The sequence below is a fragment of the Micromesistius poutassou genome, assembly GCF_964030765.1.
Source record: "Micromesistius poutassou genome assembly, chromosome: 7".
In the NCBI taxonomy this organism is placed as follows: Eukaryota; Metazoa; Chordata; class Actinopteri; order Gadiformes; family Gadidae; genus Micromesistius; species Micromesistius poutassou.
The window spans coordinates 16,739,871-16,752,885 of NC_140277.1; the positions used below are offsets into that span (position 1 = coordinate 16,739,871).

The following is a 13,015-nucleotide window of genomic DNA, read 5'->3' on the forward strand; positions in this document are numbered from 1 at the left end:
CTGGCTCCCCCCCCCCCCCCCCCCCCCGGGTGGACCGTCCTCTCACCGAGCTGCGCCCGTTCCCGCTGGATGTCCCTGAAGCTGAGGCCGCTGGTCAGGGTGCTCTCCCGGTAGCGGTGCAGGGCCTCCCGCTGCCCGTTGCGCCCCAGCTCCCGCAGCGCCGCCGCCTTCAGCGGCTGGGCGTGCTGGCCGCGGGCCCATCCCGCCGCGTCCGGGACCGTCCACTTCACCAGGTCGTCCAGCCGCACGATCACCTTCTCGGACACAGCGATGACCTCGTGCTGCAAGGAGAGAGGACGTTAGGACGGGGTGGCGCAAGCAGTGCGACAGAGGCCGCGCGCGACAGAGAGACACACGACAGAGAGACACACGACAGAGACACACGACAGAGACACACGACAGAGAGACACACGACAGAGACACACGACAGAGAGACACACGACAGAGAGACACGCGACAGAGACACACGACAGAGACACACGACAGAGACACACGACAGAGAGACACACGACAGAGAGACACACGACAGAGAGACACACGGCAGAGAGACACACGACAGAGAGACACACGACAGAGAGACACACGACAGAGACACACGACAGAGAGACACACGACAGAGACACACGACAGAGACACACGACAGAGACACACGACAGAGAGACACACGACAGAGAGACACGACAGAGACACACGACAGAGACACACGACAGAGAGACACACGACAGAGAGACACGACAGAGACACACGACAGAAAGACACATGACAGAGAGACACATGGCAGAGAGACACACGACAGAGAGACACACGACAGAGAGACACACGACAGAGAGCCACACGGCAGAGAGACACACGACAGAGAGACACACGGCAGAGACACACGGCAGAGAGACACACGGCAGAGAGACACACGGCAGAGAGACACACGGCAGAGAGACACACGACAGAGAGACACACGACAGAGACACACGGCAGAGAGACACACGGCAGAGAGACACACGGCAGAGAGACACACGGCAGAGAGACACACGGCAGAGCCACGCAGGGCGCGAGCGAGAGGCGAGGATTCATCACATTCATTGCATCATCAAATACCGATTCAATTCAATTCAATTCAATCCGCAAATTCTCAGCTCATACTTTCTGAATGGACGACATCAAATCAAATCAAAATAAGAACAGATCAATGTTCTTCTCACCACATAATTGAAGAGTTCACTACCTTGACTGAGAACTCAATTGCTTTTGCTTTGGCTGTACCTTTGTATTTGTATTTTAGTCAAGGAGATCGCATGGAAGTCAAGACTGAGAAGAAAACTATCACAGGGAACAAGTAAACACTGTCATACTCAATAGCAGCGTCCCTCTCCCCCCTCCCATCTCACCACGAGCATAAACAAATCAAGGCCAGGGAGAAGGAGAGTTACAACAGGAAACAGGGAGGAGTGAATGACATTGCACGGAAATGGAATTGAAATCAGAACCAGTTGTGGAAACCAGGAAGAGAACAAGATCTGTCAATTTGTCAACGGAATGTAATACGTGGCCTGAGAGTAGCCATGGAGACTCACTGCTCAATGAGGAAATACATTTCTCTGGAGGGATTCAATAGATATAGATTGTACGTGTATAGCAGCACTTAGGCTGGACTTGGTTAATCAATGGCATGGCAGTTAAATAGATGCAACACAGCACATTTACACAAATATATAATGACAGCACAACTATATATATATCATATACTTAAAAGTACATATTACAAGACGCGCCAAATTGTACGACTTGGTAGCACAGGAAGCAGTTAGAAAATAACATTGTTTCTTCATGGGGCCTACCTTACTTAAACTCTCCTCTAACTGCTTTTTAACATCTCCCCTGGCTGAGTGAACACTTTAAAGCTTGACCTGAACAGGAAAAAGAAAAAAAAACTCTGATTTGGAGAACTGCAGGGCCAATTTTGAAAGGAAACAAAGTGGAGATGTTTTTCCTTTTTTAAATGTGTTTTCATTTGAAGAGCTAATAGCTGAATTGCTTGTTACAGGCGGAGTGGAATGGTTCAGAGGCAGAGAGATACTATTACGGAACCAGGGGGAAATCTGGAGGACAGATGTGTGTGTGTGTGTGTGTGTGTGTGTGTGTGTGTGTGTGTGTGTGTGTGTGTGTGTGTGTGCGTGTGTGTGTGTGTGTGTCTATGTGTGTGTTTGTGTTTGTGAGAGCGAGGGCGAAACGCAGAAACTCATATAAAAGACACAGAGCCATTTACCTTGGCAGCGCACCACTTAACAAGTATCTGTCTGACTGTACCATCTCTCTTCCCCCTCAAAGAGACTGAAATACACTCACACACGCACCCACATACATACACACACACACACACACACACAAACATATATATGCATCTGTGTGCATTTTTACCCCTTTGGCTTCAATTCTCTTATTTTTCTCTGACTCAAAGGATATAAACGTATAATATATAATATATATTGTACGTTTATCTATATTTCGATATATATATAGATATATATATATATACTCGATATATATATAGAACCATATATATATAGAACCATATATATAGTATATATATACTGTATATATATGTATATATATATACTGTATTATATATACACACAGTATGTATATTAATACTTACACCCATATGCTCAAAGAAACCAACTTGAATGCCAAACCAAAAGCAGCTACTCTCCCTGTTCCTTTTCCTGTGTTTTCTGTGTGCACTGTCTATAAATTTAGCCAAATTCAATTCACTCATCATCAGAACTGCGGGCATATCAAATCCCAGCCCGCTTGCAAACGGGTGCTCTCTCATAAAGCAGAAGCCTGTGAGGGATGGCTTGATATAGCAGTGCCTCCCTCGCTAAGTAGAAACATCAAACATGGTTTCTCGCTCTTTTTATAATGAGCTGTCTTCTGCTGTCAAGTGGTGGCGGGTGGTTGTAACTGGCTTTCCATGCGCCGGTGAAACTCACTACTGTTTCTTACTTGAGGAAGATGGAATATAAAAAAATGAGGACATTTGAATAATGTAGAGCAACAGCAAATAGCATTCACCCCGCGGCCAAAATCCACAATGTATCTCCTCTGAAATGAGAGACTTTGATGCAATCTGCTAGCATCTCAGAGATAAACACGGCCAGCATTCCTCTGTGGAATATTACACTCTAGTCCAATATAAAAACAAATGGTAAATTCGATAACTGCATGACTGCATGTCCAAAGGGCTTTAATTGCATACTAGAGAATTTCCCAGAGACACTGAGAACCTTTAAAGAGGGTATTTCTGAAACAACCACTGGCCTCTCATATCAATCACTTGAATCTAACAGCGGCATGTGTGTGTGTGTGTGTGTGTGTGTGTGTGTGGGTGTGTGATCCTGTTTAGGAAATGGTTACTCGTGCAACACAAATACACACACACACACACACACACACACACACACACACACAACTACACACACACACACACACACACACACACAGAACTGCACACACACACAACAGGTGAGAGCAATTGAGCAGCTGTCAACACAGTGCAGAATATAATCAGTCTATGAACGGCATCAACCATCTAAAAACAGGCCATATCCATTAGCCCTGCCACACAGTGTTCACTGTGACTGCACCCGCACACTGACACTGGCTGAGGGGTGAATAGGACTCATCCTAAATAGAATATAGCTATAGATCTATCTGACTGATGAGATAGAGAGAGAGAGATAGAGAGAGAGAGAGAGACAGACAGACCTGTGTCTCATCACGTCTCGTAAAGAGTCTCAGATAGATACACGCCGTGGCATTGAGTGCATTATGATGTTAAATATATTTGGGAGGATTACGCAACACAACCCTCTATGAATACAAATGAGAGAAAGAGTTTAACCACCGCCCACTCTCTGGGCTTTGCACACGCTTTAACTGTGATAACCCCATTTTTTCCTTTTTATTGCTGATGTAAAAAAAACTTCAAAAGCATTCATATTTCTCACCGCGGAAATGAAAACAAGCAAGCATGAGAGTGAGGGGGAGGGGGGGGGGGGGGGGGGGGGGCAGAAAAAAGCAGAGAGCATAATGATCCAACCACACTTGGCAGGGGGTTGCTGATCGTAAAAAAAAAAAAAAGAACCAAACACAAAGTAGAATCTTTCACTCTACAAGCTGGGGACAGGACGGCGAACAGGACGGGGAACAGGACGGGGAACAGGGCTGTTTCTGCAGAGCAGCCTCACTGCGCGGTGGCGGCGGCGGCTCTGCGTTAGCATGCTAACTGGGTGAGTGCTGCCAGGCAGCAGGCTGCTGGGTAATATGGGTCACTGAGGGGGACTCAACAGCCCACAGCCCAGGGAGAGGTGACACTTCCACATCCACCACATTAAAAAGCGGTGCGGTGTGTGTTGTTGACCCAAGCCCAGCTCATGACACTCCTGAACACCGGCAGATAACGCCAGGTACGCGCTGTGTTCACAGCGCCGGCTGGAATCTGTCTTCAGATTGCGTGTTCAAGACTGTGAGATACGCAACGCAAAGACAATTAGTCTCCGTCTAAACCAGAGGGAACGTTTGTGTGAGGGCCGTGTTGTACGCTACACCCGATCCAGAGATACGTTGTCATCCAGACCGAATGTCTCATTCCACTGAGCAAGAAGTTCTAATTGGGTCTCTGGTGTAAACAGAGCCGTCGTGTCATGAGAACTGACATTGTGTCAGTATTTAGTTCTATTATGTTATTCATCATGAGAAATATCTATTTGTATTTTTTTTTTTCATTAGGATTGCGCAATAAGCAGTGGAATAACACTGTGGCTAGTACTGAAATAATGCTGATTGTACTAGGGCTGTTTCCTTATCTTATCTTATATATTACACTTCCTTTTTCAGTCAGTACACGGTTCGGTTAATTATTAAGTGGTAGTGTCATTTCTTACTCACTGATGTATTAAACTAGAACCCAGGCAGTAGACTGCCCTTAAGAGGAATTGAAAGGGTAGGGGAGTCATTGACATGTTAATAATTCCCATTTGTACTGTCAAGCTAGACCAATCCAGCCATATTGGGGGAGGGGGGGGGGGGATAGAGGCTGTGAAATATAGAGCGCTCTCATGGCTTCAGTTGGTCGCCACATTGAGATGAAACTCAGTGCAATGCGTATCATTCCATTTATACCGACACAACCATATCTGCAATAGTTGCAAGAGGAGGGGGGGCCGGGGGGCGGTGGGGGGGGGCCTAATGCTACATTCCTCCACACAGAGATCCTGTTAGCAGCAACTGCTGTTTCATCCAACGCATTTAAAACAAACTCCCTTGGAGAGTGTACGTCTGTCTATCCATCTATCTCTCTTTATATCCATCTATCTATCTATCTATCTATCTATCTATCTATCTATCTATGTATCTCTCTTTATATCCATCTATCTATCTATCTATCTATCTATCTATGTATCTCTCTTTATATCCATCTATCGATCTATCTATCTATCTATGTATCTCTCTTTATATCCATCTATCTATCTATCTATCTATCCATATATCAATGTATCTATCTATCTTTGTATCTATCCCTCTATCTATCTATCGATCTATCTATCGATATATCTATGTATCTATCCCTCTATCTACTATATGTATCTATCTATCTATGTACCTCTAACTATATCTTTATGTAGGATGGGGTGTTTTATGAGTACAGGGGCTGTATATCTATATATATATCGATATATATATTGATATATATATCTATATATATGTATATTTATCCGTTATATGTCACAAAGAGGTTGTTTGGTGTTTTATATGCACACTCAACCTTTTTGATTGCCACAGTTTCTGCCGAACCTGTGCATGTGCACAACAAATCCTCCCTTGTGGCTAATAAAGTTATATTCTATAGCGCTCTCTCTTTGAATCTTTCTCTCTATGTATATATATATATAATATAAACATGTACTTGTGTTATACAGTGACCAGTGAAGGTACATTCCTGGCTGTCAGCCTTTCTGGGGCCGTGCAGTGCAGTGCTGGACAGGGCTTTACAGCTTAGGGCTCCGGGGAGCACTCGCCATAGGTGGGTGTCTTTCCTATCAAACGCTACACTCACGCACACACACACACACACACACACACACACACACACACATAAAACACACACTCCACTCAAGCCCAAGCAAACACACCTGCACTTGCACTTGCACTTGCACTTGCACACACACACACACACACACACACACACACACACACACACACACACATATATTAAACAAACACACAAACAAAAAACACACCCACACACACCCACATTTAACACACACACACACACACACACACACACACACACACATAAAACACACACACACACGCATGATTTGCCACAGACACACACACGCAAAGTGGCTCCGTCATGCTGGGAGGACTGTTCAGCCTGTTGCCTCAGAGAGGTCAGCACTGGAATTCATGAGGCCAAAAGAGATTAGTAATTGAGTAATGGACATGGTGACATGAACAATGAGGAGGCAGAGAGGACGAGAGAGAGAGAGGAGGAGAAAGAGAGGCAGAGAGAGAGAGAGAGAGAGAGGGAGGGAGAGAGAGAGGGAGAGGGAGAATGTAACAGAGAGACTGAAACACTATATGAGTTTATTATCTGTCCCTCCTCCCTATGTCTGACCTTGGCTTCAATGTCCCAAAACAAAGTTATCAGGGAAGGGAAAAGAAAAGTGCAGGGGGTGGGGGGGGAGGGGGAGTAGGCAAGGTAGGGGACAATTGAATTATAATATCTTGTTTTTTTTTTTCTGTTAAGACTAGATAGAGTTCAAGGTCCTGCTATCTAAACAGTGAGGGGGGGGAAGGCTTGTACATAAAGTTCAGCCACTTAGCATAGCCTGTTTGTTTATATGCACAGAGTCACTCCGGCATCTGCAGGGGCGGGGAGCTCATCTTTTATTCACCGATTCTATTAGGAGATTAGTTTTACAACGCGCTTTATGGTGATAAATGAACGTAGCATTCGTTTACAGACACAACAGAGGAAGGCAGCTCAATAACAAGGCCTTTTCAAAGCCTTTCTTAATGTTGGCACAGCATTCATCTTGTAACACGACACCGCTGCCTTGGCTCCTTTGAAGCATTGCTGTTTTTTTTTTTTACCACTGTATTTAAGCATATGCACATACACAGAAAAAAATAAAGGAAAATGGTTCATCATCATGACAGGCGCATTATCAAAAGACATCACAGACAGTACTGGACGGACGGAGGAATATGAAATATCAGCGCGTGTATCGAGTGTGAGGGCAGCGGCTTGCCTATGGCCGTGTTCTCCTCTAAAGGTTATGATAACGATCCACTTTAGCTCCGAGGCACTGGAATCATACATCAAGGCTAATGTTTGCCCGCTCAAGCGGTTTGCCAATGACAAAGAGGAAAAGCCGATCTTAAGAACACGCATGCAAAAAAAAAGAGAGAAAGAAAAAGTCTCTCATGTGCTGACAAATCAGAGGGTTGGTGGAACATGTCATTACTTAGCTCTGCTGTGTCACACAGAATACTTTGGTCAAGGGAATCAAAAGATTTTCTCAGAGGATAGGGATGACAACCCCCTTAAACCGATGGGAAATATAAGCAGGGTTTGTTTTCTGGTCCGACCTTTGAAGTTCCCCCAGTATTCTATTTTAAAGGATTTAAATTACACTATCCAAAAGAGAGCTGGTAATAATTTACATGCTATTTCGGTGATAGTGAGGAATTCACTGGAGGGCAGTGTTCAGAGTTAATGACTTGTTCTGCGGCAGTGGGAGGCGCACGTGCACGCGCACACACTGCACACACTGCACACACAGCACACACTGCACACACAGCCCCCCCCCCCCTTTAAATTCCTGCCATTGTTGGATGAATAGGGGTGATTTGGTTTAATGCACACACTGGGCCACAACAAGGAAGCTCTGTGGGTGTCAAAGGAGGACTACTGTATTTAATGTGCCCTATCACATTTACATTAAAGTCATTGAGCGGAACGACCTTATCTGTGGAAATACTGGTCGCATAACTGGGTCACTTAGACATAACTCAACTAGTATCCCAGATGCCTGAATTACCATTTCAGAGTTTTCCCTGGGGAAAAATCAAAGGAGCAGCAAATGAATACAATCTAATTTCCCTACAAGCTGTCTTTCCAAGCACTGGAACACATGCATGGACTACTGCCACATACTGAAGAGATGGCTTTGGACACGAGCCAAAGTGTTTTCCACAGCAATCAATACTAGCCTACTGCTGCAGTCCCCGGCCTGTCAATGTGTGTGTGTGTGTGTGTGTGTGTGTGTGTGTGTGTGTGTGTACATGTGCATGCGTGTGTGTGTGCGAATGTGTTTGCGTGTGTGTGCGTGTGTGTGTGTGTGTGTGTGTGTGTGTGTGTGTGTGTGTGTGTGTGTGTGTGTGTGTGTGTGTGTGTATGCACGTGTCTGCGCGCACGCGTGTGCATGGCTGTTTGAGTGCCAAAAGCCTGCACTGTTATGTGTGCCAAAGCCTTGTCAGCTAGAGGGGGGGGCAAAATAGAAGAGAGGTCAGATGAAATCAGAGGTGATGATAATAACACATTAATATAACATGATCTAGAAATACCATCCGTACTTGTGAAGACATATGCATATACAAATATATTTATATCTATATGTATATAGATATAAATAATAGTTAAAAATAGTTATAAATATAGTTATGACATAATATGAGAATTCACAAGCACTGAGGATATAACAGTATCATGTTGAGCACGTGTTATTTTCTCATTTTCTGTGTAACTCATATATATATATATACAGAGGAAGTTTGAGTACTTTACTAAATAGTGTGTCAGTCAGTATTGAGTATTAAACAGATGTCACTGGTGTGTTGGTGGCCGTTTGCAGATGGACAAACTGGGCAGAGGCCCACTGGAGGTAGGGTTTTGGAGACCGGCTGAGTGCCACGACACAAAGCCTGTTCTGGAGAGCAAACAGCGCACACCTATTGGTGGTAAACACTGCTGGTCAGACCGAAATACTATGAACCCCCCCTCTCCACTCCACACACACACACACACACACACACACTTAATTATTAACTTGGAGTATGGCTTTTAACAAACCCTGTGTAAATAAAATAAAGGTACAATCATAAATCCCCCCCCCCCCCCCCCCCCCCCATGATGTGAACAGTGTTCTGTCGAGGGAAATCGTTGGGATTGAAACCGAATTGACTTTTTGTTCCCCGAATGGCTATTTCCATCTCTATAGAAATTGCTGGCTGCATTTAAAAGAAAAGGACCTGCAGCCCTGCGACAGGATGAGAGCGAGCCCAGTAGGTCCCAGGTTGGCTGCTCTTGTCACTGCCTGCCTGGCCCAGCAGAGCTGATGCCTGCACCCTGGGAAGGCCATCGGTGAGTAAGGAAAATACCTGAGCAATAACCAGGAAATTACGCTCAACACTAAAGCTCTGCATTCACAACACAGCGGTGAATCAGTAATCCATTTCTCTTTCTTTTGCAGCCGGTTCAATAAAGCACTGTTTTGATGTTCACGTTGTGAAAAGAGCAGTGTGTTTGGCATTCGGCTTCAGGCTTAAGATAATTGCTATCTCAAGATACAAGATATGAGCTTTAGCTCCCATCGCCCCACGTCGTCTTTGATCTGGCGGGGGAAAGTAGAGGGAGCTGGTTGTGAGTCAAATGCCTGGGCGGTGATTTACTCCTGTGTTTTGCCTCAATGTAAATCTGATTCAGTGTAAATTCAACTCCAGTTTAAGTCAAGACAAAACGCGGAATGAATGAACGTGTCAGAGAGAATTACAGGAATCAAAAATGCACGGAGAGGGCTCGGGGCTGTATTTACCACTGCTGTCATTTCCTACTCTGCTACACAAATCCCATAACTCCCGCACAGCCCTCTATCCACAGTTCCTGATACACAGGGTTATCGCCTCATCTATATGACCTAATTTCAATCCACCATATGTTTGTCTATTACCCCCATACCATAATGTTGTAACAGCCCCACATATGTTAATCTAGACTTCTTAACAACCAGACTGCTGGAGGAGAAAGATTGTGAGCCACTGCGTTGTTTTTTTCCTCCATGATATTCGGTGGTGTTCAGTAATATTTGTGTCAAGGCTAATTCAGAAGAACTAAAGGGCTATTGACATTTCTCAATGTGCTGTGTGGATTTGTGTGTCAGGATTACTCACTTGACTTGTTTATAGGTTTAGGGTTTCACGTGAGCCTCCCTGGCTGACTCATGCAGATTATTAGTGCAGTGTTATGGGGAAAAGTCAGTTTGTGTCTGAACAGACTCGCTGAAGGTCATAAAGGGACTTGAAGTTGTCAGAGCCATTTCCAGCGTCATATAATCAGGCTACAGCATTTGCAGAGAGTGTGAGCTTTTCCAAGCCCTGTAGGAAATTGAGGTCAATCTGCCAACGTCGACAGTTGCAATCAGAACACATCCTCAAAATAGTATTGTGTAATAATTAAGCTTAAAATATTTCCCCTCCCGTTTCAAATATGTATTTACATGGTGTATGGGTAATGTGCCATGATGCTAGGTGCTGCATAATTCATTCTAGGGAAATTGCCTTTGCTTCTCATACAAATTTTAACATTGTCATAAAATATGCATTCTACAACTGTTACTATTGTTCTAGGCTCATTACCGGAACTTTTTTTCGAATGCATGTTCGAAAGTACAGAGTACGTATCCTTTTCTGGATGAGGGAACTAGTTCATATAATCTTTTCCAGATATCCAGTAGACTGGAATGTAAGCACTTTGCAATGCAAATAAGTGTTTTGGAAAAGGGGCGGGGCTGACATGTCCATATTGCGCAAGCACATGGCCTCGGAATCGACGACACATGCACTTTAAGTAATTACTATATAATTGCATCGTGTTAAAGGCTATAGCGCGAGGGCTCGAGGAGATGATATCCGTTGATGGAGGAATTCCGCCATCATAGATGATAGCTTGTCTAAGCAGCGAGCCATAAATAGCCACCTTTCTCATGAAAAGGAAACGTGATAGCCACTCTATTACTCAAGAGGAAAGAATGTAAGTAAACCATCAGCGTACCAGTCAAGTACAAACCCGGCTTTGTCCTTCCCGATAAACAATAGAACAACACTAGAGAACAATTTCCACATCACCACAGTCAAAACAAGAACTGGGCACTCATGAAAGTGTCGCCGTGGGTTGCTCAATAATATCAATAAGGATTAATGGCAGCAGCATGGATCGTGGACACATTATTTATTTAATGGCCGACGAGAAAAGTCATTCCCACAAACTAATCAAAGTAATGCAATTGAGAAGAGCAGTGTAACCGGATAACAGGCGTCCCATATGGCCACCGTTCATCACAACTATGGCCCAAAAGGGCAACAATAGAGGCGTTTAAAGTGGTGTTGCAAATATGAGCTGACACTATATTACGCACGGGATGACATTTTTTTTCCCCAAAGAACATTATGCAAATCGTGCAGAATAGTTACGACATGTCAGCACAGACTGTCTCAGTGTGCTTTATTAACCTCGGTGCAGCCTGCCATTGATCTAGGCATTGCAAACTATCGCAGCCCCCCATCTCAACACACTTTAATCCCATATGCGTCTGATACTATTTCGCAATTTCCGGCCTTATGTCATGCAAGTGACACGCATTGCGAAAAAAAAAGAAATGACAGCGCCTATACACTCGCAGTGATTCTTGCGGATTTCCCCCCTCTCTCCTCATAACGAAGCCCCATAGCGCACAGCGGCGAGTCTTACGGAGCGCAGCTGGACAAGTGCGCGTTACGCACAACGCACAGAGACACGAATAACCCGGAGAATAAATACAACGCGTCCATCGCTCTGATCCTCCAAACACATCCATGTCGGCGGATCAATGCACTCGTTTATGGGTGTTTACAACGGCCATGCAAACTGACAAGTGGCGGAGCGGGAGCCGTGCCAAGAGACACAGCGCCATAAAGGTGTCATTCAATAAAAGTACAAGAGAACATGCATGAGAACATGAGAACATGAGCACAGCATCGGAGGTAAACCCAGCACAACATTACCCAAAGCAGGGATATAGGAGGATAATGGTGATACATGTGGACATCACACTCACCTCTCCGTGGCTGGCGGAGCGTCCCTTGGGGGTATCCTCGGGTAGGAAATAAAGTTTAGAGCTGGATAAAAGTTGTTTGCTCGTCCTTTCTTCCCACAGCAGCTGAAGCTCCGCGATACAAATAGGGTCCCCAGGTTTACATCGGACGAGGAAAAAGTCTCCGAGCGACAGGATCCTCGGTTTGCCGTCCAGGCTGTGACATTTAAAGGCTTTGTAGAATATATAGGGTCCATGTAAACCGCAAGTCGAGCCCACCCACTGTGGAGAGGAAAAACAGCAATTGAGGAATTAATTCGTGAGGTAAAATCCCATTTGGCAAATAAATCTCGACCACGCATAACACAAATAAATGCCAGTGTCAATGGGTGGAAAGATAGCCTACAATCAGAGCGATAACGTTGGAAAATGTCTACATATTACGCGCTTGTTTGGAATCGATGTAACTATTTTTATCTGCAATTATATGACAAAGATGTAATGTATGTAATATGAGAGGTCAACGTTTCACTGCGTACCTTCCATAGCGTTAAGTGTTTGTGTTGGGATTAGCCTAATTATAAAATGGCATTAATGTGTGGTTGATATAAAGCTTACCTTCAGTGAGTCCGGCTCCATCTCGACTATGAATTGATTCAACTCAACACGCTCTCCAAACTTGCTGGCTTGAATGGATTGCCGAAGGTCCTGGAAGCACCATAGCTCGTAGGGATGTTAAAAGTCAGCAATATTCAAACAAATGGCAAATTAAAAATGTTTTAAAATATCATAATTAATGCATGAGCAATTCATTGAGACAAGCATATCGATTAAAGAAGTCATTTATCTTACATGCATTCTCCACGTCACAATATGTCTCGCAA

At 44.5% G+C, this 13,015-nt stretch overlaps 1 protein-coding gene across 1 annotated transcript in view; it reads right to left on the bottom strand.

Moving 5' to 3' along the window:
- arid5b (AT-rich interaction domain 5B) overlaps positions 1–12,771 on the bottom strand; it is a gene marked incomplete at its 3' end in the record, with an annotated part of 55,461 nt that extends 42,690 nt beyond the window's left edge. The window contains exons 1-3 of the mRNA XM_084470678.1: positions 12,750–12,771; positions 12,156–12,413; positions 47–281 (exon numbers count right to left, since the gene is read on the bottom strand). Of these exons, the coding sequence (XP_084326804.1) occupies positions 47–281; positions 12,156–12,413; positions 12,750–12,770 (514 nt within the window). The 5' untranslated portion in view covers position 12,771. The remainder of the gene's footprint in view (positions 1–46; positions 282–12,155; positions 12,414–12,749) is intronic.
- Positions 12,772–13,015: the final 244 nt, after the last annotated feature.